Raw genomic sequence first — 27,859 nt, 5'->3', positions numbered from 1 at the left:
AACAACTACAGTGGTACCTTGGTTTATGACCACAATTGGTTCTGGAAGTCTGTTCATAAACTGAAGCGTTCATAAACTGAAGCGAACTTCCCCATTGAAAGTAATGGAAAGTGGATTAATCTGTTCCAGGCGGGTCCGCAGAGTACTCAACCTGAAGCGTACTTAACCCGAAACATGGGTGTAATTGGTTCCGGAAGTCTGTTCATAAACTGAAGCTAACTTTCCCATTGAAAGTAATGGAAAGTGAATTAATCCGTTCCAGATGGGTCCGCGGCGTTCGTAAACCAAGGTGTTCATAAACCGAGGTTCCACTGTACCAGACTTTTAGAGGACATCTGAAGGCAGCCCTGTTTAGGGAAGCTTAAGAAATTAGTGTATTCTAATATTTCTGTTGGAAGCCGCCCAGAGTGGCTGGGGAAACCAATAATATTATTATTAATAATAATAATAAATAATAATTTATTATTATTATTATGCCCCACAGCCTTAGTCATGACGTGTTCAAGCCCTACAAGTTTTATCTTTCACCTGAATCCGTGTTGAGGTGTAAAAGCTTTTCTGTATCATAACCAATCTGACAACTTCACTCAGGAATATTTATATTCCACCTAAAAAGAATTTTTTTTTGCTTTTTTTTGAGGGAGGGTAAGTAGCACTGGGCCAAGTGGAGCAGAAAGAACAAGAAAGGACAATTGTATGGACTCCTACATGGGAGAATGCAAGGGGAGTCACATACAAGTCCATCAATTTGTGAACCTTACAAACTGCCATAGGTGATAGTTACAAGGAAGCATCTATTTGGGAATATTGTAAAGTGATTCCCTTTCTAGGGTTTTTGGTTTTTTTTAAAGGGAAAGCATGTAAATATATATACACAATACATATATGAGATGTAAGGTTTGGTTGTTAAGAACCAAATAGAGTGGGGGTTTATATATATATATATATAAACCTCTAGTTGGTTTTACTTGTATATTAACCCGGCTGTTGAGGAAGCGATATCAATGGTAAAGATTTGGCCTTTTCCTTAGCAACTTAAATTGCCGGTTTGGATCAATTCATCCTTTAATGCGGATCAATGCACTTGGCTGCAGTCGCCGGGCCACGAAGCAACTCAATATCCCACCAGCCCAAAGAGCATTTTGAAAACACACAAGCACCACCAGTCCCTGGACAAGTGGCTTTATTTACTGATTCAGCAGCAACTCGAACACTCCGCTGGGGGAGAAAGGTCACAGCAACCAGAAGACGGGGCTGGGAAGGGGGAAGTAAGTTGGGAAGGAACTTAAATATTTGGCCTGAGAAGGGAGTGGCTGTCTGCATCGTGCACAGAAAAGGACAAAGAGGTGAGCCCCAGAGAGTGGGTCTCCCTATCCAGGAGGGTTTGGGGGCAGTGACCACTACAAGTCCTCAGCCACAAAGGCTTGCTGGGCGTTAGGGAACCTCTGTGGTGTGAAGCTGGGATCAGCTTGCAGCCGCTTCTGCAAATCAGATTTCAGCTAAAAGAGAAGAAAAAGGAGAGTGAGGGGCAGGAGTCCGGCTGCTCCAAATCACCTGAAAAGACAGGTGCCATACAGCCCCCATTGGGGTAAAAAGCAAAAACTAAGGCCTCACCCCCGTCCTCACCTGCTGTCGGTAGCCTTCCTGCAGCGCTGGCTCTGCCAGGTCTCTGCTCAGGCTCTCGGCGCTTGTCAGAGGTTTCACGCCTGCTACTTTGGCCGCTTTGTTGACTGCCTCGGACAGAAGGAGCTGGGGACCATCCCCCTGCATAGTCTTCCAAGAGAGGGTAGGGACAAGTTTAAGATTCTGCGCTTCCAAAAGATGCTGAAGCAACCAGAGCGAAGCGAATCCTCCCTGGGGCAGAAGGGCCCTCTCACCTTGCGCCGCTTGGCCGGCATGCCGCTCAGGTAGGCGTCGCTGAGGGGGGGCTGCTGCTTCAGCTTGCGCTGGCTCTGGATGTCCTCCCGGATGATGGGCACCCACTCCTTGCAGACGAGGAGGAGGGAAGAGGAAAGCATTGGGGGGGACCCATTAGCAACTCCAGAGTTCTTTCTCCCCGCCCTCCCCCTGGTCGCCGCCCACTTCCGCCCCAGACCACTCACAGGGGGCACGGCAGCTGCCCAGGGCTCTGCGTCGGGGGCAGGCGGCTCCCCTTGCTGCGGCTCCTCGTGCTCCGGCTCCCCGTGCTGCTGGGGCATGGCCTCCTCAGCCGTTGTGGCCGGGGCCGGAGATGCGGTGCTGTCTCGCTGCAAGGAAAGAGGAGAGAATGAGAGCGGGGCCGTCTGCCAAGCACATATCCCCGGTGTTGCAGGCGGAAAAGGGGCTTGGTCCCAAAGTCAGACAATGGACAGCACTGGGTAGGGGCAGCTTCATAATCAATAAAAGTTTCCCCCCATATACCAGCAAGTTGTGAAGGGACAAGCCTCTGGTTCAGACACACACGCTGAGCCTAGAAGGTTGGGGGAGGGGGAGGCAGTCTCAGTCCTTCCATCTGCTATATGGGAACACTTCTCATCTACCTCTCAGGGTTCTTACAAGGATCACTGGCAGCAGCGCATGCTAAGGCCTTTGTATTTTATTTATATGCCGCCCATCCAACTGGTTTTCCCCAGCCACTCTAGGCAGCAGCAAAATGTAAAGGCACAATACAGTGGTACCTCTACCTACGAATTTAATGCGTTCCGAACGCACATTCGTAAGTAGAAAAAAATTGTAAGTCGAATCCCATAGGAATGCATTGGGAGAAAAAAATTGTAAGTCGAATCCCATAGGAATGCATTGGGAGAAAAAAATCGTAAGTCGAAGCAACCCTATCTAAAAATTCGTAAGTAGAAAAAAATCCTATCTAAACCGCATCCAAGGTGGCGGACGGAGCTCCATTCGTAAGTAGAAACATTCGTAAGTAGAGGTACCACTGTAAAACATAAACTATTAAGAACTTCCCTGTACAGGGCTGCCTTCAGATGTCTTCTAAAAGTCTCCTTGAGGGCGTTCCACAGGGCGGGGCCACCACCGAGAAGGCCCTCTGCCTGGCTCCCTGTAACCTCACTTCTCACAGTGAGGGACGCCAGAAGACCTTCAGAACCATAACCTCTCCCAGCTCCACAGCACCCTGACACATTCAAAGAAGCCTGCTAGACACAGGCCAGGGGCTCCGGGCTCCTACTCCGTACCTGCAGGGTTTCGGAAGGCTGCTCTGCAGCCTGAAGCTCCATCGGCTCTTCTGGTACAGGCTGAGAGGATGGAAGAAGAGAGAGCATTGAGAGGCCTTGGTGGCATTACCCAGCACCCACAATAGAGTCACGGTCTCCCCACACGCCTCCCCTTTGATCTCCCAACAAACAAGTCCCAGCAGGATGTGGTCCACAAAACAACCTGATCTGGCTCCTGGTGGCCCTACCAAATCTTAGCCAAAGGAATCATGAAGGCAAGAGAGACTGAAAGCAGCACCCCACAACTGCTCTCTCCTTGAGTTTTGCATGGAATGTCTTGGCTGTGCCAGACATTATGCCCCGTAACTGCAATGTCCTCACTGCAACTGAAATTGTGGATTGCGGGACACTACGGGGTTATGGGCCAAAAGGCTCAACATTCGGAGACCTGAACCAGCGTCGTCTCCACAACAGAGGAACCTCCCAAAAGGCACAGGAAACTAGGATTTAGCGCCTGATTCCGCCCCTCCTTCTCTATCCGATTTCAGAAGTTTTTACCTGTGGGGGGTCGCCCATCCTGCGGACATACTGTAGTATTTGATCCTCTGTGACGGGCATGTGCTCCAGGATCACCTGCAGCCGCATGCTCATCATGGTGGTGAGCCAGCTCACCAAGGAGGGGTTCATGTCTGCTGACATCCGCCTCTGCCGCCCAGGCGGGCCAAGAAAGAGAAAGAGACAAAGGCTGTCAGGACCACAAACTCCCATTCCAAGGCAGCAGCCAGCAGTGAACGAGAAAGTGTCTTCCGATTCACTGACGCAACCTCGAAGTTAGCCGGGGCAACAAGTCCTTTGGGACAAGTTAAGTGAGTTGGCAACATACGACTCACAAAGTTATCTGTTTCAACGAAAAGAGTTAAGTTGCTAGTCCTCAGGGCTGAAGAAAGTGGGAGACCAGCTGAGATCTTCCGTTTGCTTTCCTAATGTGCTTCATGACCAACACAACTCTGATACTGCATTAGCTGAGGCCCAGTGCAATACAGAACAGAGTGTGCTAGACTCTGACTGGGGAGACTGGGATTGTTACCTATAATCCCCACTCAGTTACAAAGCATACTGGGGAGACACTGTTCAGCAGCTGCCTGCCAGGCCACGAGATAAATTGGGATGGTTGACTTCCATACTTCATTCAATCAGTTTCGTTCTCCAATTTTTCTGCACCATTTTTAAGGAGATCTTTATCATTGGGCAGATGTTAAGAAGGGTGAAGCAGACACACTTTGAACAGTGAAGGACTTTATAGGGCCTTCATTCGCCAGGAGCACAGTGTGGAAGCCTAGTTGCTTGACAATGTTTCCCACGCCCTATTTCAATCGTCTCACCCCTGGGCACATCCATATTAATTTACATTTGCAGAATTCCAAACGGGACTTCCAGCACGCAGCTCTGCCCATGCGATTCCGACGCTGGGCTTCCTTTTCTCGCAACTCTTCAGTTGGCTCTAGTACCTCCCCCACTGCCCTGCATCAGTCCTACATCCCCTAAAGAAGGGGGAGGAACGTCAGCAGAGCACAACTCATCACTCACAATGCGGTCGTTGATGACAGCAGTCAGGGCTCCCTGCTCCCCGCGCAAGCAGTAGAGGTTCAGCGCCAGGCACTCGAACAGGCCCTGGTTGCACAGCTCCAGCAGCCGATAACCAAAGGTATTATCTGGAAGGAGATAGGAGATGGATGCTGGAGGGGGGGGACCAGGAGGAGAGGCAGTCCCCTCCGGAAAGCTCCCTGAACTCATCCCACTCCCTTACCAGCGCAGTGGAGGATGTGCATGGCAATGCGGTTGAATTGTTCCTGCAGGAACTCCAGGTTGGTGCGGGTGATGTCAACGCCATCTTGGACTCGGACGGAGGCCTGAGGGGGGGGGGGGATAGGAGGCATCAGACACCAGGGGAAGTCGGGGTTATATAGCTTTAGGGCAGCAAGAAGCCAGCTCAAATAGCATTTTTGCCTGCATCCATAGACACACAGAGACGTTCTTGTCACATGTTGGCTGCCTACCATTGTGGAGGCTAGACATTTTCAGATCAAACTATTAACCAAAAACAAAAACCTCGGGGAGGAAATCAATCTCCCACTTTGACAATCGTTCTGTTAATGCAGGGTCTCTCTCAAACTGGGGGTCTCCAGCTGTTTTTGGACTACAATTCCCATCATCCCCGACCACTGGTCCTGCTAGCTAAGGAGGATAGGAGTTGTACTCCAAAAACAGCTGGAGACCCAAGTTTGGGAAAACCTGCACCAGTGCAAGAATTTCAGCTTGCCAATTGGAACGATCCCCTCTCTTGTCCATCCACCCGGTGCAGGTCTGGGGCAACGCCACACAAAAGCAGCAGGAATCAACACTATGGTCAAAGAGACAGACAAGGAATACCTAGCAAAACTTGAGGCAAAGTTTGGTTTGGTTTTCCCCACAGAAGACCCAACCTAACCCATCAGAGGCAGGGAAGATCTGGAGGGTAGGATGACTCCTTCCCATGGAGGAGGAGGCAAAATTTTGAAGGCCCTGTGATGGTAAGAAATACAAATGCTGGAAATGTAAAGAAAAAGAAGGAACCTTTTATCGCATGTGGTGGATATGTAAAGTAATTTCAAATTTCTGGGAGATGATTTATAATGAAATGAAATAAATGTTTAAAATAACTTTTGTTTTTAAAAAAACAACCCAGCAGCTTTTTTATTAGGAATTATGGGTACCGAGATACCAAAGGACCAGAAAATACTGTTCATTTATGCGACAACAGCCGCAGGGATACTACTAGCCCAGAGATGGAAGGAAGAGACAGCCCCGACCAGAGAAGAATGGCAAACCGAGTTGGTGGGACTATGCTGAAATGGCAAAGTTAACTGGGAAGCTCATAAATAACGAATACAGTAACTTTTGAAAAAGAATGGGAAAAGTTTATAATTTATTTACGAGACCATTGTAAGCAGGTTAAAACACTGGCCGAATTTTAACCACGCTTGGAATGTAACGGAAAGTTATGGATAATTTAGAAGGATAAAAATTTGGATAAGTATTGATATGCAGTTGGAAATATTACCATTAGGACCCATGGAAGGGATGGGGGGGAAGCCAGGAGATTCAGAGCAATCTCAATATTTGGATGCTGAGTTGTTTTTTTTGTACGTTTATATTTTTGAAAATCATATATATATATATATATATCCGGGAACCATCCAATCATTTCAGTGACCAATGAGGTGCCAGAGGAAGATGCCTGGGCCCATCTAAATCCTGCCCAAAGTCTCCGCAGCCCACAAACACCTCGCTGCACAGGAGGAAGTGGAACTTACAAAACTCTCGCGAATGTACTCCTCCAAGCCGTTGATCAAATTGTATGTGGCCATCTGGAAAAGCCGGAAGAGAGGGGAAACTGTTAGCAAGCACCACAGGAATGGAGTGGGGGGAGGCAGGGGGAGTTTGCGCTTGGTACTAGGGCCGGGTCCACTCACCCGAACGTTGCGCTCGGTGGGCTCCTGGCCATGCAGGTACTCCTCCCGGAAGAAGCGGCTGAGCTGGGGCTGGATCCGCTGGAGCGGCTGGAACTGCCCGTGCAGCAGCATCACCATGTCGACCATGGAGAAGTTCTGGCAGATGAGGGAGAGCAGATCTCCAAAGAAGCCTAGAAGGGAAGGACACAAACCTTGCAAGCTGACCCTCTGCTCAACTCAAAAGGGATGTAGGGAGGCAGCAGCAACAGCTAGAAATGCCAGGAGAAAGAGAACGGAAGCAGGTCTCAACTACTCCTTTGCCCTGCCCTGGGATTTCCCCAAGGAGAAAGAGCCTCACGGCACTTCTGCCTGGCTGGAGGGAAGGGAGCAATGTCAGGTGAGAGAGGCCGTCCCTCAGGCGAAAGACGCCTCTATGGGACATTGCTGGCAAGGAGCTCAGGCAGAAGAGTGGCCAAGAGGCAGAGCTGCAACTCAGCTTGTCCCGTTTCAGCCATGAGCTTGTTCTCAATCAGCCTAAGGCAAGCAATTATCTCTTTGCCTCAGGATGAAGCGGAGCTGCCATGCAGAGCAACAGAGAGGAAGTGAAGCTGGAAAAGGAATCCCCCCCTCCACCTAGGGCAACGGTGGCAGAGCCAGGGCTCAAAGGCTCAAAGCGAGCAAGACCAGTGGTCGGAGATGATGGGAATTGTAGTCCAATAACAGTTAGAAACCCAAGTTTGGGAAACGCTGGTCCAGACTGTGGGAAGTTGTGGGCGACAAGACATCCAAGAAAAAGGAGGACCAAGGTTTGCAAGGGATTCTAGAGAGGGTAGTGACTGGAGAGATAAAAAGGGCTAGTCTGCCTCTACCAACTGGGGCACCCAGAAAACAGGAGGAGTCTTTGAATTAGTCAGGAGGCAGAAGGCAACCTTCTCCAAACCAGAAGGTTTCTGAGCACAATTCAAAGTGTTGATGCTGACCTTTAAAGCCCTAAATGGCCTCGGCCCAGTATACCTGAAGGAGCGCCTCCACCCCCATCGTTCAGTCCGGACACTGAGGTCCAGTGCCGAGGGCCTTCTGGCGGTTGCCTCACTGCGAGAAGCCAAGTTACAGGGAACCAGGCAGAGGGCCTTCTCGGTAGTGGAGCCCGCCCTATGGAACGCTCTCCCAGCAGATGTCAAGGAAATAAACAACTATCTGACTTTTAGAAGACATCTGAAGGCAGCCCTGTTTAGGGAAGTTTTTAATGTTTGAAGTTTTATCGTGTTTTTAATATTCTGTTGGGAGCCGCCCAGAGTGTCTGGGGAAACCCAGCCAGATGGGTGAGATATAAATAATAATTTATTATTATTATTATTAACCGGCAGGCCCCCCCCCAACCATGCAAGGGGGGCACATCCAAGACCTTCCTTACCCAGGGCCCCTTCTGTGCCTGGCTCAAAGATGTTGCTGGTGCCACTCAGGCGCTGGATGAAGTCCGCGATGCTCTCGGTACTGCCCTGCTGCGCACTGAGCGACCCCATCATGGACGACAGCACCCCTTGCACCACGCTGGTGAAGAATTCGGGTGGCAGGGCGTCTGCCGAGGCGCCACCACGGATATTGCTGCTCCCGCCCCCGAAAGGCGGCTCCATGCCACTCTGGGGAGCCGTGGGCGGGGGAGGAGGCGGGGAGGCCGCTGGCTGCGGGGGAGGCGGGGCCTGCTCCGGAGGGTGGGGAGGAGCCGCCCCCATCTGTGTCGCCTGCGGAGAGGAGGAGAGGGGGGGAAGTGAGGCCACAAGGGTGCTGGGGGAACACATGCAAAGGCTTTCAGGCCAGCAGGTGCAGGTCAAAGTGAAGGCAGGGCTGGGGCCGAAAGACGGCAGGTCTCTGGGTGACCCGAAGCACATCAGCAAGGGTTTTGGATAGCCAGCCGTTAAAGGAGATACGATAGCCATCTTCAAGTATCTCAAGGGCTGTCACATGGAAGAGGGAGCAAGCTTGTTTTCTCCTGCTCTGAAGGGTAAGACTCGAACCAATGGCTTCAAGTGACAAGAAAGGAGATTCCGACTAAACATCAGGAGAAAATTTCTGACAGCAAGAGCTGTTCGACACTGGAACAGTGGTGGGCTCTCCTTCCTTGGAGGTTTTTAAGCAGAGGTTGGATGGCCATCTGTCCTGGATGCTTTAGCTGAGATTCCTGCACTGCAGGGGGTTGGACTAGATGAACCGTGGGGTTCCTTCCAATTCTATGATTTTGCTCCTCTAAATTACACAGCTTAAATGGGCGTCGGGGGTAACTTGGAGCAGATTTTTGTGCAGAAGGACTGAGTTTGGCTCCATTTTAAAATGCCACACACTTTTATTGTGGTTGTGAATTGATTCAAGGCTTCTTCTAGCGGGGAGCGATATATGGATTCAACCGACAGAACACCCAAAACCTAGGATCTCCTGAAAGTATGCCAGCAGACCCTTCCTCCCCTGAGAGGAAGGATGGAAGAGGGGCTGATCTGCTGCCACCAACCTCTGCTGAAACCGCCACTCCGGGGAATGAAGTGAGGCTGGAACCAAGCTTACCTGGAGGAAGTCTGTCATGCCTTGCAGGAAAGCCGGGACGCCAGGCATTGCCACGGTGATGGTGGGGGAACCCAGGCCGGCCACGCCAGCCATGCTGGAGCCGGCTGCCCCCAGGATGTTCCCCAACAGCTGAGAGAACTGGAGCTCCGTGGCGGCGGCCGTCGGGGGTTGGCCGGAGGGGATGGGCCCTCCTGGGGCACCAGCAGAGCTGCCCCCTGCGGCAGTGGTGGCAGTGTTGGTGGTGCCGGCGCTGGCCGAGGCTGTGGGAGGGGAGGCAGAATTGCTGGTGCTGAAGGTGGCTTGGGCGCTGACAGAGGAAGAGTTGGAGGAGGAGGAGGGCGAAGAAGAAGAAGGTGAAGTCCCGCTGCCCTGAGCTAGGAAGGAAAAACGAAGAGGTCTGCTACGTCAGTGACCAGGCAAGGGCATGGGAACATTTGAGAAAGAGGGAGATTCCTTCCCAGGTAGTCACTGACCACTGCTGGTTGCCCACCCCCAAGTAGAGCCTGGGACAGGGTGTCTCCTGACCAGCTGCTTCATCTCAAAAAACAAACAAACAAAAACAGATCCATCACAAACTCCTGATTTTAAAGGTTTCCTTCCAGCCGGCTTCCCTGGACCAACCACAGTTGGAGTTCTCGGGTGGAGGGAAGCCAAACCCATGTGGGTATGCCTACAGAGGCCACACCATCTCACTGCAGAAACAGCCAGGATTCACGAGTGCCAAGGCTGCTCTTATGCTACAATTCTTCAGGAACAGAGAACAAGCAGGGAACGTCTACTCGTCTGCAGAACCCCCATTTCCTTTTCTTAAAAAAGAAGAATGCAAAGCTATGCTTAGAAGTGTGTAGGAAACCTTGCCTAATCATGGAAACCAGAGGAGCTGAATAGGGCTTACGTGAACTGGAGGTGGGGCACTCCCTATCAGATTTTTCTGCTACAGACACTGTTTTCTAATCAGTTTGTAAAAAAAAACCACAAGTAAGGCTTTGGAAAAGGCATTTGGGCAGAAACCTGTGGGGAAAATTAACTAGCAAAACACTCATCCTTTCCAACACCCTTGAGATAACAGTTCTCTTTTTTGCTCTCCTCCCAATTACCAGCAAAACAAAATTATGGAAGTGTCTGAATTGCATAATTTATACAGGTTGCAGAATTCAGCTTTTCTTGTTTTGGAATTTAAATTTTCATAACCCGAAGAACACAAGCTCCTTGGCTATTACTCTTTGGTCGGATATTTGCAATTACCAGCACATATTGAAATCACTGTTTGCATGTATATATTTTTTTATGAATAGATGTATTTATTGTTGCCACCAATAAACAGTCTGAAAGAGTTTGAAATCCTAATATAGGATTGCACAATGAAAATAACAAAATAGCATTGTTTGCATGGACAAAGTCAGCACCCTGCCCTCTCTCTCTCATTCTCTCTGTGTCACACACAATCCCCTATGCCATTAACTATTCCAGAAGAAGAGTTATGTACTGATGAGGTCCAACTCCCATTTAGTGATCACTGCACGACGACCCACCCACGTTTCCATTCCAAACACTGCGAAAACGTCACCCACACTTCCCCACCCCCCCTTCTCTCTGCCTCTCGCCACCTACCAACTATCACCGGCTGCATGAGGAGCTGCCCCACCAGCCCGCTGATCATCTGAGCCAAGGAAGCATTCCCCCCAAGGCCAGGACCCTGCAAGAGAGAAAGAGATTCGGTAGAAGATGGCCGACGGGGAACAGCGATCCCCTCTTGGAAAAGATGCTCCCTCCGCCCTAGTCCTCACCCCTTGTCCCGGTGCCTGGGGTGACCCAGGGTGTGTGGGCCGCACAGACGGAGCAGAGGGCCTGGCGATCACGACACGCGTCGGAGCCGACTGGAAACTGGGGACCTGCTGGCCTAGGGAACAGGAAAAGGCAGGTAGAAGTCCGTCCCGTTCAAAATCCGGGCCCTAGAGCTGCTGCCACTCAAGTACAGGCAACAATGGCTTCGATGGAACAGCGATCTGGTTCAGCCTAAGGCAGCTTCCTGTGTACTGACCACACCACAGAAGGGGAGGGAAAGACATCAACCGTTCCCACCCGCAAAACAGTATCCTCTGCTATGTTTCAGCGCCCTCCCGTGCTGTTACCTGTCGCCGCTGATGCGGCTGCTGCCATAGCCTGCTGGGTTATCTGATGGGCAACAGCCTGCATAAACTCTGGCGGGAGGCTGGGGAGCGGCATGTGAGCAGCAGCACCTGGCGGGGAGGGGGAGGGAGACAACACAAAAAACACAGGGCAGGCTCAACCAACAGCCCACAGTCACGATGCGCAATCTCATACAAACCCCTCTCCCCACCCCCCCACCCCAGCCTTCATTCTCCCTCCTTACCCATTCCTTGGGGGTGCCCAGCGGGTCCGGCAGGTCCTGTGGGTGGCACTCCAGCTGAGCCACTCCCACCCATCGGGGAACCGGAGTCTTGAAGGACGAGAAAGGCAAGCAGAACTTAAAATGACAACAAGTGTCACAGGCTCCCCTGCATCCTCCCAGAGAAACTGAACTGTGCAGGATCCTACATGCAGAAACTGCTCAGAACAAACCTATGTTATCTGTGTGTGTTGGCTTTGCTAGGAGAGATCTGCAGCATCGCTCCCCCTTGAGTCCCCACTTTCTTCTCCTGCTCCCCCTTTTCTCCTGGGTTCTTTCCCTCCTTGCTACCTACGCAGAACTCAGCCCAACAGAGACCTCTTGGCCTAAACCCGCCCCCCTAGCCAGACCAGTACGCTGCAAGGCCCTGGGCACCCTTCTACAAAGGACCTGATAAGCCAACACCAGAAGGGAGCCAGCATCCCTCAGAAAATAAAGGCTCTTTGCCCCCCGCCCTTCTCCAGGGCCCTACAATCGGTCTCTCTCTCCCCTGTCAGCTCCCCAAGAAGGAACCTGGGCGGTGCTTACCCTGTATGTTCATGTGCATCATGACCACCGGCTCGACCGTCTGGTGAGAGATGCGGATCACGCGGGGGTGGCCTGTCTGGGAGGCCTGAGTTTGAGTTGGGGTGACCACCGGGGAAGACGAAGGGGGCGGCCCTTCGGATGGCTGCCCGCCCTCGACAGGGCTGGAAGTGCGGGGCTGGGTGGCGGGGGCAGCCGGGGAAGCAGAGGAGCCTTCTGAGCCGGCGGGAGCCCCACGAGCGCCGTTGCCTGTCATAGTGACTGTGGTTCCAACGTTGATCTGGAAGACAGAGTGAGAGATCAGGCCGCGAGCCCTGCTGCTCCTTTCCGCTCTGCCTCGCTGAGCTGGCCAGCCTGCAGTCGACGCCTCAACCAGGGAAGGCAGAAGCGCCACCACCACCAACAGCCCATCCACAAGCTGGGCACTCACCTGGATTGGAATGGCAGCCTGCTGCAGCACCATGGGGGCCGTGTAGTGGGACATGGGCCGCACCACGTGGAGGTGACGGGGGGCGCTGCAGGAGAGGTTGCAGCGCAGGTCGGAGAGCGCCACAAAGGTGTTCCCCAGGAGGCGCAGAGACTCCCCCACCAGGTTGATAGTGCGCTGGTCCTCTTCACGGCCCTCCGTCTGCCAAACGCAAGAGGTAGTAGAAAGACAGTGAGAGGCCACAGGCTTCGGATTCCAGCAGGAGAGGCACCAGCGAGTCTCCACCAACCCCATCTACACCCAGGCTGAATCCCACCTCCCAGCTGAAACCTTTTCTGGCTGCTAAGTGCACAACAGAGAGCGGGACAGGAGCCCCATGTAAAGTAATAGGCTAGAAGGAAAACTGGAAGCAGGGCAGGTAGAGGCTAACGAGGAACAGAAATCAGCTTTTGAGAAGGGCACCTTAAAAACGACCAGGACGGCGGCCTGGTCAATGGGGTGCAAGGACTAACTCTGCAGCGCTGCTGAAGTTTGTTGGGAAGGGGAGCCCCCTGGGAGCCCCATGCAAGAATGGTCACCAGTGGGGTCTGGGTGGCTCCTTCCTGGAACAGTGGCGGAAAACCCCAGGCACTCTGATGGAGTGAAGCTGGCTTGCTGTTGTCTTCACTTCTGATATCTACACAGCAAGGCACAGCGCAGCACACCAAGCTAGCTGCCTCCCCCACTACTCGCTCCCCTTCCCAACAAACAAGACTGTCCCAGAAACATATGAAAGATAATCGTCCATTGTCTCAACCACCGGGATAGGGGACGAGTGGGCCAAACACTCGCCAAAATTCAGCCCCAGAACTTCCGCTGGGTTCAGCCCAGAAACATACAAAACACCCTAACATTTCTCAACAAGCAACCACCAGCAGCCTCCACCGGTCAGGATTTGGAAGACAAGCAGCTCCCAAACACAGATCCCCAGACAGGTTTGAGTCCTAGCATTTGTCGTATGAGTAACACACTGCATAGAAAAGAAAACATTGGGGGGGGGAGAGGACATACCCAACCCCCCACATGAAAACAGAACAAGATTCCGATCACTGCTCCCTGGTCTGGGATGCCACGACGCACACCTCCGAGTTCGCCCTTACATTATTGTTGTAGTCTGCAGTGCTGGCCGTTCCAAGGATCTCCTCGTATCTCTGGAGGAAAGGCTGGAGCCTGCTCTCCACCCCGCGGAGCTCCCCTAAGACCTCCACGTATTCGCCTGGGGACGGGTGGCTGTGGGGTAGAGAGAAAGGGTGCTCAGATGATGCTTAGGCCTCCTCGATGATGATGATAATGATGATGATCTGGCAGAACAACAAGGCCTCCCTTCTGAGCTCACCCATCTACTCCACTCCACCCTCCTCCTCCTCCCTTTTGTGACCCCTTTGCACCAGCCCACCCTCTTGTTTTGGTGACCCCTCCACCACCACCACCACACAGCAGTTCCCCCCTTTGAATGTCAGGCCACAGAAGCCAGCCAGGACCCCATTTGCCCTCCCTGCCCAGTATGCCAGCTGCTCACTTGGGCGCAGCAGCCTCAGCAGTAGGGGGCGGCTCGGCCCCTGATGGGGGCGTTTCCTCAGCTGGTGTGGGTTCACTGGGAGGCTCAGACTCGGCTCCCTCCATGGGCTCCCGTTCGGTGGGGCTGGCAGATGCAGTCTCCTCGGGTCCCGATGCAACTTGGCCGTTGGTGCGGCCCTAAGGAAAGGAGGAGCACGTGGCGGCTGAAGCCCAGAAGGAGGTGTCCCTGCCCCACTTCTAAGTTGTTGCCATTATTCTTATTAATTCAATTTATATACAGTGGTACCTCGGTTTAAGTACACAATTGGTTCCGGAAGTCTGAACTTAACCTGAAGCGAACTTTCCCATTGAAAGTAATGGAAAGTGGATTCATCCGTTCCTGACGGGTCCGCGGAGTACTTAAACTGAAGTGTACTTAACCTGAAGTGAACTTTCCCATTGAAAGTGGATTAATCCGTTCCAGACGGGTCCACGGAGTACTCAACCTGAAGCATACTTAACCCGAAGTATGAGTGTAATTGGTTCTGGAAGTCCGTACTTAACCTGAAGCGTACTTAACCAGAAGCGAACTTTCCCATTGAAAGTAATGGAAAGTGGATTAACCCATTCCAGACGGGTCTGTGGAGTACTTAAACTGAAAGTACTCAAATCGAAGCGTACTTAAACCGAGGTATGACTGTACTGCCCGTTGTCAAAAGATCCCAGGGAGGTGTACAACATTAAAAACACATTACAGAGCACAATAATTAAAAAAAACGTAACAACAGACAGCATAATAATAACATAAGTAGATTAACAACTGCCCCTTCCCTCAAGCTTTAACAGGCCACTGGTATATTCCTGTCTGCACACACACCCTCCCCCCCAAAAAAGTTTCAAAGGCCGGCTCACCTCTAGTCGGTTCAGAATGCCCTGGACGTCCCGTAGCATATGCTGAGCCATAACAAGGCGGACTCGAGGCTCGCTCTGGAACGAGAGGAGAGGAGAGGGGACCCCAATCAAACAAAGGGGCTCACCTTGCCAGAGTCCCCCTTCTCCCCCTTCTCTGAATCAGAACCACAATCCCCCTCCAGCCCCCTTACAGAGATAATGCCATAAAGGAAAATGGGCTCATTTAAGACTAAATATCATGCAACTCCTTTTCCATCTTCTGCTCAAAGAAAAAAAAAAAGGGGGGCGAACTCAGAGGGCCAGACCAAAACAGGGTTCAAGACCCAGAATGTTTGTAGTCCTCCACCAGTAGTCAGATAGGATTCACCCAACCTACACCCTGTTTTCCCCAACCTGCCACCCCTCAAAGATCCCCTTCACAGAACAGAGAGAGAGGTATCTTATGCCAGGCCCCAACCGAGCCCAATATTGTCCAGTCTGACCGGCAGCAAATCTCCTTTGTGTCAGCAAGAGGGTCTTTCACACTGGCCCTCCTGTGTTACTGCACCACAACTCCTCTCACCCCCTGACCATTGGGCAGGCAGGTTGGGGCTAATGGAGCTAGGGTTCAACAACACCTGGAAGGCCACCAGCTTCCCAGCTCTGTTCTAACACGTGGTGCCATGAAACTGGAAAGTTCTGCATGCCAAGGAGATGCTCTACCTGTCAGCCCATTCCTGTGCCAGCAACTGCCAAGTCTAACTTCAAGGATAGGCAACATTGCTAGCAATGTCATGGGAAGTGGAAAGGCCAGCGCTTTCTCAGTTGTGATGCTGACCCTTTGAAATCCTTCCCCTAGAGACATCTAACCAGCTTCTCCTTCTGACAACCCTTTAGGAAGCATATAAATGAGCTTTATCTTCTTTTCTTTCAACAGGCACCTGAAATGTGTTTTCTTCAACACGGAAGCAATTCATGACCATTCCTGCTTTGTTTCTTTTTGTTGCAGTTTTAACTTCATGGTCTGAACGACAGCGACAGGCACCGAATAGTTTCAGTAGCATTATGCAGATTTTAGGCAGGGGTTGTTGTTGTTTTGGTAACAGCAATATTTAAAGACTTAAAACACCCTCGGAGGTTCATTTTGCGATTCTCCTGGGAGTCACTGCAAACGGGCTGCCTAGAACACTGAACCCACAGATTTCAGACACCATTCTTCAGATGTGCTACCAGTGGAAACATCTACCAAAAAGAGATGGTGGGAGCCAGGCAGCTGAATGGCCTTCACACAGGAAAATATCCCTGATGGAGGAAGCCCCAGACTGTCACATGACTAGTGAAGTAAGAACCACAGATTTCAAACATGAATTTAGCAGGAGTCATGCTCACAAGGGAACCAGCTCTGAAGTCCTGCTGGGCTCTTGTGAGATGCCGAGTAGAGGTGACATCCTCTGTTCATAAAAATTCTGGCATCTAAGGATAAGCCCCAGACCACGTCCAGAGTTCCAATGTTTCAATGGGAAAGAAGTCTTCACAAAAAAAGAAGAAGTTTAGAACCAAGTGCCCCCAGCAAAGCCTATCTTTGTGCAAAGCCTGGACTGGTGCCTGGCACCTTTGCCCTCAGCCTGGCCACCTAGGGCAGCGATGTCTAGATCTGTACAATGTGATAATATAAAAAGGTAGCTCGCCACTAACACAAGGGCAGTCTTGAAATCATAATATTTGACTACGGTGAAATAAGAGGCTGGCTGTCAACTATCACACCAACAGTCAAAGTGTAAACCTGAACAACAATTTAGGACTCCCAAAATTTTTGGGAAGGCACCCAAATTAGTTTTTAAAATGGACAGATCAATTTAAATCACCAGCAGTTCCCTTCATGGAAAGTTACCCCCGCCCCTAAAAAAATCAAACATCACCAAGATGCTACTGAAATAAATCATTGTTGTTACGCTAACACGCACGTGCACACACACACACACACACACACACACACCCCGGACAGAATATGTACAACCTTAAGTCAGTAAATCCCAGTCTTCCCACCCCACTTGTACCTGTATGGGAGCCTGGTCCATATTTATATGAACATCCACAGACGATCCATCGCTCTTTGGGAAGCGGGGTTGGGGGGAGAGAAAAGGAAAAGACAGAGGGGGAGGAAATTAAAGAAACAAACAAAAAATAGAGGAGCGGGGGGGGGGAGAGGATGGAAGAGAAGAGAGAAATAACAAAATGGAGCAGAAAGAAAGGCAAGGAAATCCAGGAGAAAACAATACCACCATCAAACCATGGCTTCCACCCCACCCCCCAGGGTCTCTTCTGACATTACACAGCACTTGCAAGATACTGTCCCATAGTACTGGCTGCACTGAGACTGGAGTCTGATTTTTCACGAGACAAACATGGTCAAGACACACTGTTAAACCATATTCAAACATTACTTCCAAGTCTCCTTGTGATAAAATAAGTGCTCTGCCCAGGCAATCCAGACTCTGCACCACAGAAGGCAGGCATTGGAAATCATGACTTTCTTTGCTAGTCACGGGAACCAGCACTGAGGTATGGAGAACACACCAAAAACCTGCCTGCAAACTGACCATCTGATTGATTCAGCTGTCCCTTGGCTTCTCATCAGGCACTTTTAAGCTTAGCTGTCACAGCCCTAAGGGCTAGAAAGGTGTTTTGTTAAGAAGGAAATAGGGGTTCTTAGGAAGCTGAAGCCTGGGGGCAAAAGCACATGATCTGCATTCTGTGGGCTCTTGTGGGTTCACAGGTTATGCAAGCTGCAGCATTATCCCAAGCTGCACAAAGACATTCAGAGGGAAGCAGATGCAAGCCTGACCCAAACTGGTTCATCCCTGTGTGTGTGTGTGTGTGTGTGTGCGCGCGCACACACACACACACTTGTGTTTTCAAAGGTGGGCAGGCATGCCCTTGGGCTGGAAGTAAGCCTCAAAAGGGAGTGTTTCTGAAGCTTAGGACTATGCTATGAGGCACCGATCCAAGTTATGTGGTGGAGCGAATAAATCATTTTGAAAGACCTCATTTGCCAGCCGGCCAGCACACCACCGTCAGAAGTGCATTAACAAGCATGCGTAATTTCAGAAGTGGCCCTTGCCTTGCTTCATGGGTGGCCACTATCCTGTCACTATTGCCCAGAACCACCACCCTCCCTACAGCTCCTGCAAGTCTGGCTAAGGTCATGCATGCTGCCCACACAACCCAACAAGTCAGCTGCTGTGGGAATACAATGAAAGGTGCAAAGCCAGACAGGAATTTGTCCCCGATGAGACCCTGTAGAGACGTATAGGTAAGGTTGCTGCTTCTCATTCCGAATACCAGACCTTTAGAGGTCTCTCCCAAGCAGCAGGAGAAAATGCTGCCGTGGCTACTCTAAGCGGTTCCCTTGCTGATCCTGTCCCTTGCCCCCTCCCTCATCCGCTGCTTGCAAAAGGGCAAGAGGACCAAGCAGAATCACGAAGTATCTGGGGTTAAGAAAGACAGCTCAGGTACAGAATAGCGCCCTCTGCCACTGACTGCATGCAAGAGCACCCAGCCACTAAGCCCCTACCACCGTAAATGCCCCCCTCTCCACATAGCACCAACACCAGCAATTTCCTCCCCTTTTTATTGTTTGGGGGTGGAAAGCACTAAAAGCATTATGGGGAGGCACGACACTCCCCCTTCCCCTGCAGTGCAGCACCCTCTGGCTAAAACTCACTTGCGTGGGTGGCTGCGGGTCCATAATGCTTACTGGTAAGTTGAAGGTTCCCACCATGACGTAGCTGTTGGCATTGCGGTCGTGCACAGTTGGGCCTGTCACCCGGGGGCCTGATCCGTTGTGAGGGACGGAGGACGAGCCGGCTCCAGAAGGGCCCCCCAAGGAGGGCGACTGTGTCTGAGGAGGCGCACGCTCCACCAGGTGGATGACTTTGCCCCCGACATCTGGCACGGAAGAGAGGACAAGCGTGAAGGTTTCGTCAAAAGGGCACTCACCTTTTATCCTCCCGGCAACCCTCCAAAGCTGAGGAGTCAAAGAGCGGGTCTTGGGTTTCGACAAGGATATCAGCATGGGCCTTTGATGGGCACACTGTCCTACACTCTTTGAGAAGCAGCTCTCTTTAGGGGTAAAGATGCACATTACGGGAAAATGTACATAGGAAAAGCCCAGACAGTTTCCTTTTTTTAAATGAAAAGAACTTTCACTGGATGTATTTTAAGCAGAGAAGTGGCAGAGAGGATGCCTAACCCTCTCCCCGCCGGTCGTTTTCTGCTTGACATTATCTACTCTCAGACTGTTCTGCCCTCATCCAGGCCCGCAATGGATCTCAGATGCATGTTTACGAAGATTAAAACATGCATGGAACCCTGCTGGGCAAAACAACAGCAACAACAAAGCACTGGAGCAGGCATTGAGAGAGAAAACAGCTACGGTAAGCACCTCCTTCGCTGTTTAAAAATCACAGCCTCCTCAGGCAGTTTTACATGTGTTTCTTTTTAAATTTTGGGGCTCTGTTGCACACAGCGTGACTAACAGTAGCACACACTAGATCAGCCAGCAATTATGAGAGCCCTCCGAAGTAATTATGGAACAAGGAAATTATACAATGTTCCTATTCAATGCTAAGCTTGCTCAAGGGCCTTTTCTGGGGAGGGACGGCAGGAACCAGCACTTTTCGGTGTCCCTCACAACTTAACCTTTTATCCATGCCCCCCTCCCCGCCCCAGGCAAGAGCTCCTCAGGCCCCTCCCCCCTCAAACCCCCACTGGAATTTCCACTCACTGTATTCTTTCAACTTCTTGTCATCCTGAAGGACTCTCCCTTGATAGATGAGGCGCTGCTTTTCCGAGGGGATGCTGACTGAACCTGCAATGTGCTCCTTAAACTCTTTCACTGTGATCTACAAAGCAGAAATAATCGCACTGAGAAGATGTAGCAGGGCAACCCTCCCCCCCCACTGCTCATCAGTCCTTGGCCTCTGCTCCATGTCAATATTAGTCAAATAAATAACAAACCCTCCAGGGAGTATACAACTTCTGTACAGTACTAGCACACTGTCACTACATGAGTGACAGTGGCAAAAAAAAACCCTATCCAACTACCCTAAATGATCCAATGCCATACCAGTAGAGTTCCACAGGAGCAACAGGACTTGTGCTTGTTCTCCCCTATATGCACACCCCCCAAAAATCTGCTGCAGAGGATACCCCCGCCCCCCACAGCTGATTATGAAGATGTGCGAGGGGCTGGAGGAGACAGCAGAAGAACTTCTGCTGTGCTCATGGATACCAGTTGCACCAGCAGTGCTGTGGCATTGGATATGGCCCTATCACAGGATTAAAAACTACCCGGGACACTCTGGAACTGAGCTTAAGATGGCCATTCTGGAAAGGAAGAATGCAATGTGAAATGGGTCGCTAAAAATTAATTTAAAAAAAGTTTGATGCCATCGCTTGTGGATTGAATCAAGACAGGATTGTTCACCACACTACATGTGTTGTGACAATGCCAGAATACCTACACCCCTCTTTTCAATTCTCCAGAGGCCTCCCGGCTAGTGTTTTTCCACCTACCAGCTCCTGCCACTTCTGGGTCAGCAACTGGGCCTAGGGATCCTCAGTTGTTCCTCCAAGGCATGAGCCCTTCAGATGTCCTGCCACAGTTACACCAGAGCACCTTAATAGTTACCCCTCGCTACCCTCCCACCTTCTGGCTGCAGCCCCAGCTATGGGCTTCTCACCTCTTCTTCCACTGTGAAAGTCCTTGTCTGAGAGTCCAAGGTTTTAACCATCACCTCGAGGTTCTCTGGCTCCGACATGACGCCGCCTCAAATTCTTCCTTAGCTACTCCTGCAAGAAGGGGAAATATACCAATCTGATTCTTGGCAATTGTAACCAAAGAAGTACAATTGTGAAGGCATCAGAAACAAAATAGACCCTAAGTCTGCTTTCTCAAATAAATCTTCAGCTGTTGGGTGTGTTTTTTAAATGTAATATACAAAAATATCCACACAGAACAATGCTGGCTATATAACATTAAAGAGTACAGCTTTAAGTACGTGCAGTAGTATAGTTTATATGTAAAAAAAGGAAACTAAAGTGATTTCAAATTGTAAGACAATGTAAATAAAAGAAGCAATAAAATATGATTAAAAATCTCTCAGCATCTAGCAGTGTATTGCAACTGCTACAACCATTAAGCGGTCCATCAAGACCCTCAGCAATTTTCAAGTGGCCCATGGGGTAGGGAGTTTGAGACCCAATGGACAAATGTCATTTTGTCACATACATAGCATACCCTTTACTGGCAGATTGCAAGAAGTAGAGCCTCTGACATTTCTAAGCAAAGCTCTACTTGCTCTACTTTGTGCTACATTTGAACTTTGCACACACACACACACACACAAAATGTCAGACCAAATACTTCTCGCTATACACCCATGTATGCCTCCTTTTCAAGGATAACCCTCCATGCATCTGATTAACGGGGCTCTAGTCCACAAATGCTTATACCACAATGAATCTGTATGTTCTGTTGCCTTTCCCCTTCCTTTTGTGACACCGCTCACCCCTACTGGCTTACTTATTACTGATACATATGTCTTGACTGGCTTAATAAAAGGTATGTGCACTCTGCATTCTAAGTATTTTGTTTCCATGTCTACCAAAACATTATCATCACTTGCATTCTCTGCAACAATAGCACGTGGAACGACATACAAAGTATAAAGTGCAAAATTCCAAGCTGGACAAGCATTAACCACTCTCAGGTTTTATTGCAGGCTTCCTCAACCTCGGCCCTCCAGATGTTTTTTGCCTACAACTCCCATGATCCCTAACTAGCAGGACCAGTGGTCAGGGATCATGGGAATTGTAGTCTCAAAACATCTGGAAGGCAGAGGTTGAGGAAGCCTGTTTTATTGCATGCCTTGGGACTGAAAAGGTAGAAATGTCCCTCAAAAGTTGCAGTGTGTTTCTAACCCTCCTGCACTAGGTTCCACTGTGTTAACATGTACAAGACGGTGCTGAAAGTACATCTCTCTTTTCAGGAGGCAGGGGATACCACTAACACCTGTACAAGCTTTACAGGAGACCACAATGCTTAACAACCCACCAGTCTACATATGAGTATGTTAGACATTTGTGACCTAAAAGAAAGAACAAATCAATTTGGTTCCTTGTCTGGTGACCTGGAAGAAATTCTAACTTTTTACATATTTATAAAATTTCTATACCGTCCTTCATCCAAAGAAACAAGAAATGTTATGAATTCCTATGAGGAAGCGTAGGAAACCCATTGACCATGATAAAAAACAAAACAGCAAATGTAGACTGCAACTAAGCACATTTGTTTGGAAGTACATTGATGGCCTTACTGCTGTATAAACATGACTAGGATTGGGGGTGTTCAACCTTGGTTCTGCCTAACATGGTGCTAACCCTAGGTTTCCAAAGACTGATAATGTCGTGTGTGTCCCAGAAAGACCACTCAGGCTCCTTTAGCCTTTCTGTACCATTTATAAAGCATCTCACAAGCAACAATCCCTCTTCCAGGAACGATTAGGTTTAAATCCCTGCTCAGCCATGGAGATATGAACGGAACATTTCGTGCAAAGATTACCATAATAAAGGACAAAAGTGGTAAGGACCTAACAGAAGCAGAAGACATCAAGAAGAGGTGGCAAGAATACACAGAGGAATTATACCAGAAAGATATGGAGGTCTCATACACCCCAGGTAGTGTGGTTGCTGACCTTGAGCCAGACATCTTGGAGAGTGAGGTCAAATGGGCCTTAGAAAGCACTGCTAATAACAAGGCCAGTGGAAGTGATGATATTCCAGCTGAACTATTTAAAATTTTAAAAGATGATGCTGTTAAGGTGCTACACCCAATATGCCAGCAAGTTTGGAAAACTCAGCAATGGCCAGAGGATTGGAAAAGATCAGTCTACATCCCAATTCTTCCAAAGAAGGGCAGTGCCAAAGAATGCTCCAACTACCGCACAATTGCGCTCATTTCACACGCTAGCAAGGTTATGCTTAAAATTCTACAAGGCAGGCTTAGGCAGTATGTGGACCGAGAACTCCCAGAAGTGCAAGCTGGATTTCGAAGGGGCAGAGGAACCAGAGACCAAATAGCAAACATGCGCTGGATTATGGAGAAAGCTAGAGAGTTCCAGAAAAACGTCTACTTCTGCTTCATTGACTATGCAAAAGCCTTTGACTGTGTCAACCACAGCAAACGATGGCAAGTTCTTAAAGAAATGGGAGTGCCTGATCACCTCATCTGTCTCCTGAGAAATCTCTATGTGGGACAAGAAGCTACAGTTCAGGGTGGATTTGATTTAAATCAAACTGATTTAAATCACGATTTAAATCACTAGTCAGTAAGGCTTGATTTAAATCATAGTTGATTTAAATCATAAAGACTAATTCTTGCTGGTATAACTTTAATATGCAAGTAGATGAAGATTTTTAGAATAACAACTTTTCATATTAGTTTTTTTTATCCCCAGTTTAATAGGTTAATCATTCATATTTGGACAACTTTAATGTTGTACTTAGGAAGGAGAAAAATAATCATTACCTTAATAATAACAATTTAAATAGATTTATTCAACTGAAACAATAACATTTCAGCAAATGTTATTTGCTTAAACAAACATCCATGTTTGTTAACTAATTTGGCTAAACAAAAACAAAATATATATATTTTAAGAAACTTAGACTGTCAGCCCAGCCTACACATGAAAAACTTAAATACTGTCCACTCCAAACAATCAGAAAAATATTGTTTCTATTCTATTCACTGAACTTCTTGAAACTTAGCACTGAAGGGGTTGCTTCTGTATTCATAGGTTTGTAGAACAATAGGATTAAGGTCTTTTTCTCAACTCTGTTCATGTTATAACATTTTTGCTGTGAAGAAGAGGCATGTGATCTCTGTTGAGTCAAATTCAGTTTTGAGAACTGCAAAAGTAAACCAAGCACCTGTGATAATATCTTGTAGGCAGAGAAACTGCCCAATAATCTTACAAAAACCTCTGGAAGAGCATGACATTGTGAATGGATTAATGGAATTTATTTACCCCCAAAATTAAACATATACAACCTTATACTACAAAATTAAAAAACTAATCTTTATTTCATGATGGAATAACCTTTGGATGGTAATATGTTTTCCTCAAAAAGCATTTTATTAAAAAAAATCCAATTTAAATCAAAAAAATCGATTTAAATAAAAAAAATCATTGATTTTTATCCACCCTGCTACAGTTAGAACTGGATATGGAACAACTGATTGGTTCAAAATTGGGAAAGGAGTACGACAAGGTTGTATATTGTCTCCCTGCTTATTTAACTTATATGCAGAATTCATCATGCGAAAGGCTGGACTAGATGAATCCCAAGCCGGAATTAAGATTGCCGGAAGAAATATCAACAACCTCAGATATGCAGATGACACAACCTTAAAGAACCTTTTAATGAGGGTGAAAGAGGAGAGCGCAAAATATGGTCTGAAGCTCAACATCAAAAAAACCAAGATCATGGCCACTGGTCCCATCACCTCCTGGCAAATAGAAGGGGAAGAAATGGAGGCAGTGAGAGATTTTACTTTCTTGGGCTCCTTGATCACTGCAGAAGGTGACAGGAGTCACGAAATTAAAAGACGCCTGCTTCTTGGGAGGAAAGTAATGACAAACCTAGACAGCATCTTAAAAAGCAGAGACATCACCTTGCCTACAAAGGTCCGTATAGTTAAAGCTATGGTTTTCCCAGTAGTGATGTATGGAAGTGAGAGCTGGACCATAAAGAAGGCTGATCGTCGAAGAATTGATGCTTTTGAATTATGGTGCTGGAGGAGACTCTTGAGAGTCCCATGGACTGCAAGAAGATCAAACCTATCAATTCTGAAGGAAATCAGCCCTGAGTGCTCACTGGAAGGACAGATCATGAAGCTGAGGTTCCAATACTTTGGCCACCTCATGAGAAGAGAAGACTCCTTGGAAACGACCCTGATGTTGGGAAAGATTGAGGGCACCAGGAGAAGGGGACGTCAGAAGACAAGATGGTTTGACAGTGTTCTCGAAGCTACGAACATGAGTTTGACCAAACTGCGGGAGGCAGTGCAAGACAGGAGTGCCTGGCGTGCTATGGTCCATGGGGTCACGAAGAGTCGGACACGACTAAACAACTAAACAACAACAACAACAACAGCCATGAAGATCATTGCACAGTATTATGTGCATAGCCTTATGTGAACCTAAGATAAATATTTTAGGACTGACCTTATTCTCATGATTGTAATCTGTATTAACTGTTTTAACGTATTTTTTAAATTGGGACCTCATGGTGAAAAGCAGGTAATCCCAAAAAAGTGTTCATAATTTAAAAAAATGGGTTGTAATCCAAAAAAAAGGTTGCAAACCGGGACACGCACTTCCGGGTTTGACATGTTTGTAATCCAAAACGTATACAAACCAAGACGTATACAAACCAAGGTACCACTGTAATAATAATAGTGCAAGTCGCAGTCTGTTAACTTATCCTGAGATCCTGGAAAAAGAACTATGACCTTTCCTCACTTCATCTCTACCTCCCTGAGCTGTTTTATTTATCAGACTTATGCATATTCTATCATGTGAACTCAGAGCATGTTACAGCAAGCTTTCCAAGAGAGATGTTTTTGTTGTCAATAGGCTCACAATCTAAGTAACTGGGGTTAAAGATAAGTAACATGCCTTAAAACAGCATTTTATAAACAAGTAGAAGTTTAATTTAGGAACTTACTTTTATCCAACACCCCAAACCAAAGATGGATAACAAAACTGCTAACTGTCCTCCGGGGTACAAAACAGAAATTGGCAAGTCTCTCCTACAACTTGAACACGGCTAGCTGCTATTTTATTTATTTAAGCATTTTCATCCATCTCCCAAAGAAGCTTACAAAGTATTGGGTACTTGCTCACCCCTATATGCTTACCATCAACTTTTATTTGCTTTCAGGCTCATGAAACCTGGCAGTCTTTGCTCCTAAAAGTTACAGAGTTCTTGTAACCACTAGCTGGGGAGCCAAACCCTATCTAGCCACCTTCTTTCAAAAGGTGCTGGGCTGTGGCACGTACAAGGCACTTTACAAAGGGAACCTGGAACGCCACCAACTGATACCACGATTAGGAAAGGAAAGCAAGAGCAGAGCATGTGATCCAGCCACTTACTGGGAAAACCTCACAGCAGCAGAACCCCTCATTTTGGACTCACAGCTGTCCATGGAGGCGCAGGTCAATTCTGTACCCAGGGCAGCTGTTTATCAGCTCCATCTGGTATGCAGGCTGAGACCCTACCTGCCCGCGGACTGTCTCGCCAGAGTGGTGCATGCCCTAGTCATCTCTCGCTTGGACTACTGCAATGCGCTCTTTGTGGGGCTACCTTTGAAGGTGACCCGGAAACTACAACTAGTTCAGAATGCAGCAGCTAGACTGGTGACTGGGAGCGGCTGCTGAGACCACATAACACCGGTCTTGAAAGACCTACATTGGCTCCCAGTACATTTCTGAGCACAATTCAAAGTGCTGGTGCTGACCTTTAAAGCCCTAAACAGCCTTGGTCCAGTATACCTGAAGGAGCGTCTCCACCCACATCAATCTGCGGACACTGAGGTCCAGTGCCGAAGCCAAACAGAACCAGGCAGAGGGCCTTCTCAGTAGTGGCACCCGCCCTGTGGAACACCCTCCCACCAGATGTCAAAGAGAAAAACAACTACCAGACTTTTAGAAGACATCTGAAGGGATCCCTGTTTAGGAAAGCTTTTAATGTTGAATAGATTGTTGTATTTTAATATTCTGTTGGAAGCCACCCAGAGGGGCTGAGGAAACCCAGCCAGATGGGCGGGGTATAAATAAATTATTATTATTATCCTCGTGCCACCACCCAGAGCTTGCCAGCCATAGGAAGCAGAAACACCCTCCCTTCTTTTTCCTCCTCCTCCTCCTCGCTCCCCTCTTAATACGCTGAACCACAGATTGATTTTTCAAACCTGCCCTCCGTCCTTTCCGCTTCACGTCCGAGAGGGAGCCAATTCCAGCACAAAAATCCTACTTCCGCTCAAATGCAAGGACACTTCCGGTCAAACAAACGACTGTCAAGAAGTCGATCCACTGACGCACCATAGAGATAGTAATGGGGGGAATGAAGACGAGTCCGCCCACCACGATCGTCTCTAAATTAATGAGCCGGCTTTTCACTCTTAACGTCCAACGCAAATGATAACGATACAGGCTCAGTCAGAAGAGAGATGCCGAGTGGCTAAGCAATGCCGTTACGCGAAGGCTTTGTGCCGCAGCTTCTATATAGCTCTATATGTTTCTAGCTCTACGCAACTCACTTGCCTCTCTCCCAAGATGGCGGCACTTCCGCTTCCCTCGGCGACCAAAGGGAAAGGAGGGGGGGTCTACGGGATTACCGGAATCTTCCCGCTTCTTGTTCCTTCTCACGAAACTCCTTTCTGCCTCCCCCGCACCCTCCGGGTCTACAAAGCTCTGAAGCGGCCGTTGGTGACGAAACCGCCGCCGGCTTCGCGCCTGGAGTGTCTCCTTCCTCCTGCGCCGTCGCGTCCCCCGGCTACTCGCTACAACGCATGCGCGAGCGGCCCGCCGGGACTATTTACGTTTTGCTCTTCCGTTCCCGGCGTATAGCTGACTATAGAGAGTGCCTGCTTTACTTGCAAGTGGTCTCCATGACAGCCTTCACGGTTCCCTCATTCCATAATTTGGGTCGGGATGTGCTTTAAAACAATTCCCCGTATCTGAACGAAGGCTTTATTGCTCCCCTAAAGAAATGCTTAAAAGAGCGAAGTGGGAGGAGCTTA

The 27,859-nt window shown here is 48.9% G+C and overlaps 1 protein-coding gene across 8 annotated transcripts; it reads right to left on the bottom strand.

The window, feature by feature from the left end:
- Positions 1–1,166: 1,166 nt before the first annotated feature.
- On the bottom strand, positions 1,167–27,859 carry BAG6 (BAG cochaperone 6). 8 transcript variants are annotated; one of them, XM_035107153.2, is made up of 26 exons: positions 27,377–27,859; positions 20,733–20,841; positions 19,775–19,892; positions 18,713–18,936; positions 17,046–17,099; positions 15,010–15,084; positions 14,120–14,295; positions 13,701–13,830; positions 12,565–12,762; positions 12,138–12,414; positions 11,574–11,660; positions 11,332–11,439; positions 10,987–11,099; positions 10,811–10,895; positions 9,200–9,573; positions 8,058–8,385; positions 6,665–6,834; positions 6,506–6,559; positions 4,960–5,062; positions 4,740–4,864; positions 3,711–3,857; positions 3,174–3,233; positions 2,103–2,246; positions 1,878–1,985; positions 1,627–1,773; positions 1,167–1,499 (listed from the first exon to the last, which is right to left on the bottom strand). In XM_035107153.2, exons 2-26 carry the CDS (start codon positions 20,808–20,810, stop codon positions 1,401–1,403), a joined length of 3,582 nt encoding a protein of 1,193 aa, XP_034963044.2. In that variant the 5' UTR covers positions 20,811–20,841; positions 27,377–27,859; the 3' UTR covers positions 1,167–1,400. The 8 variants fall into 8 exon arrangements, with proteins under 8 accessions (XP_034963044.2, XP_060126036.1, XP_034963050.2 ...); XM_060270053.1 differs by having other exon boundaries at positions 9,200–9,459; XM_035107159.2 differs by having other exon boundaries at positions 18,746–18,936.

Source organism: Zootoca vivipara, chromosome 2, assembly GCF_963506605.1.
Source record: "Zootoca vivipara chromosome 2, rZooViv1.1, whole genome shotgun sequence".
NCBI classification, from domain to species: domain Eukaryota; kingdom Metazoa; phylum Chordata; class Lepidosauria; order Squamata; family Lacertidae; genus Zootoca; species Zootoca vivipara.
Note: the sequence above shows the minus strand (reverse complement) of the source record. Positions and strands in the feature narration are given on the sequence as shown.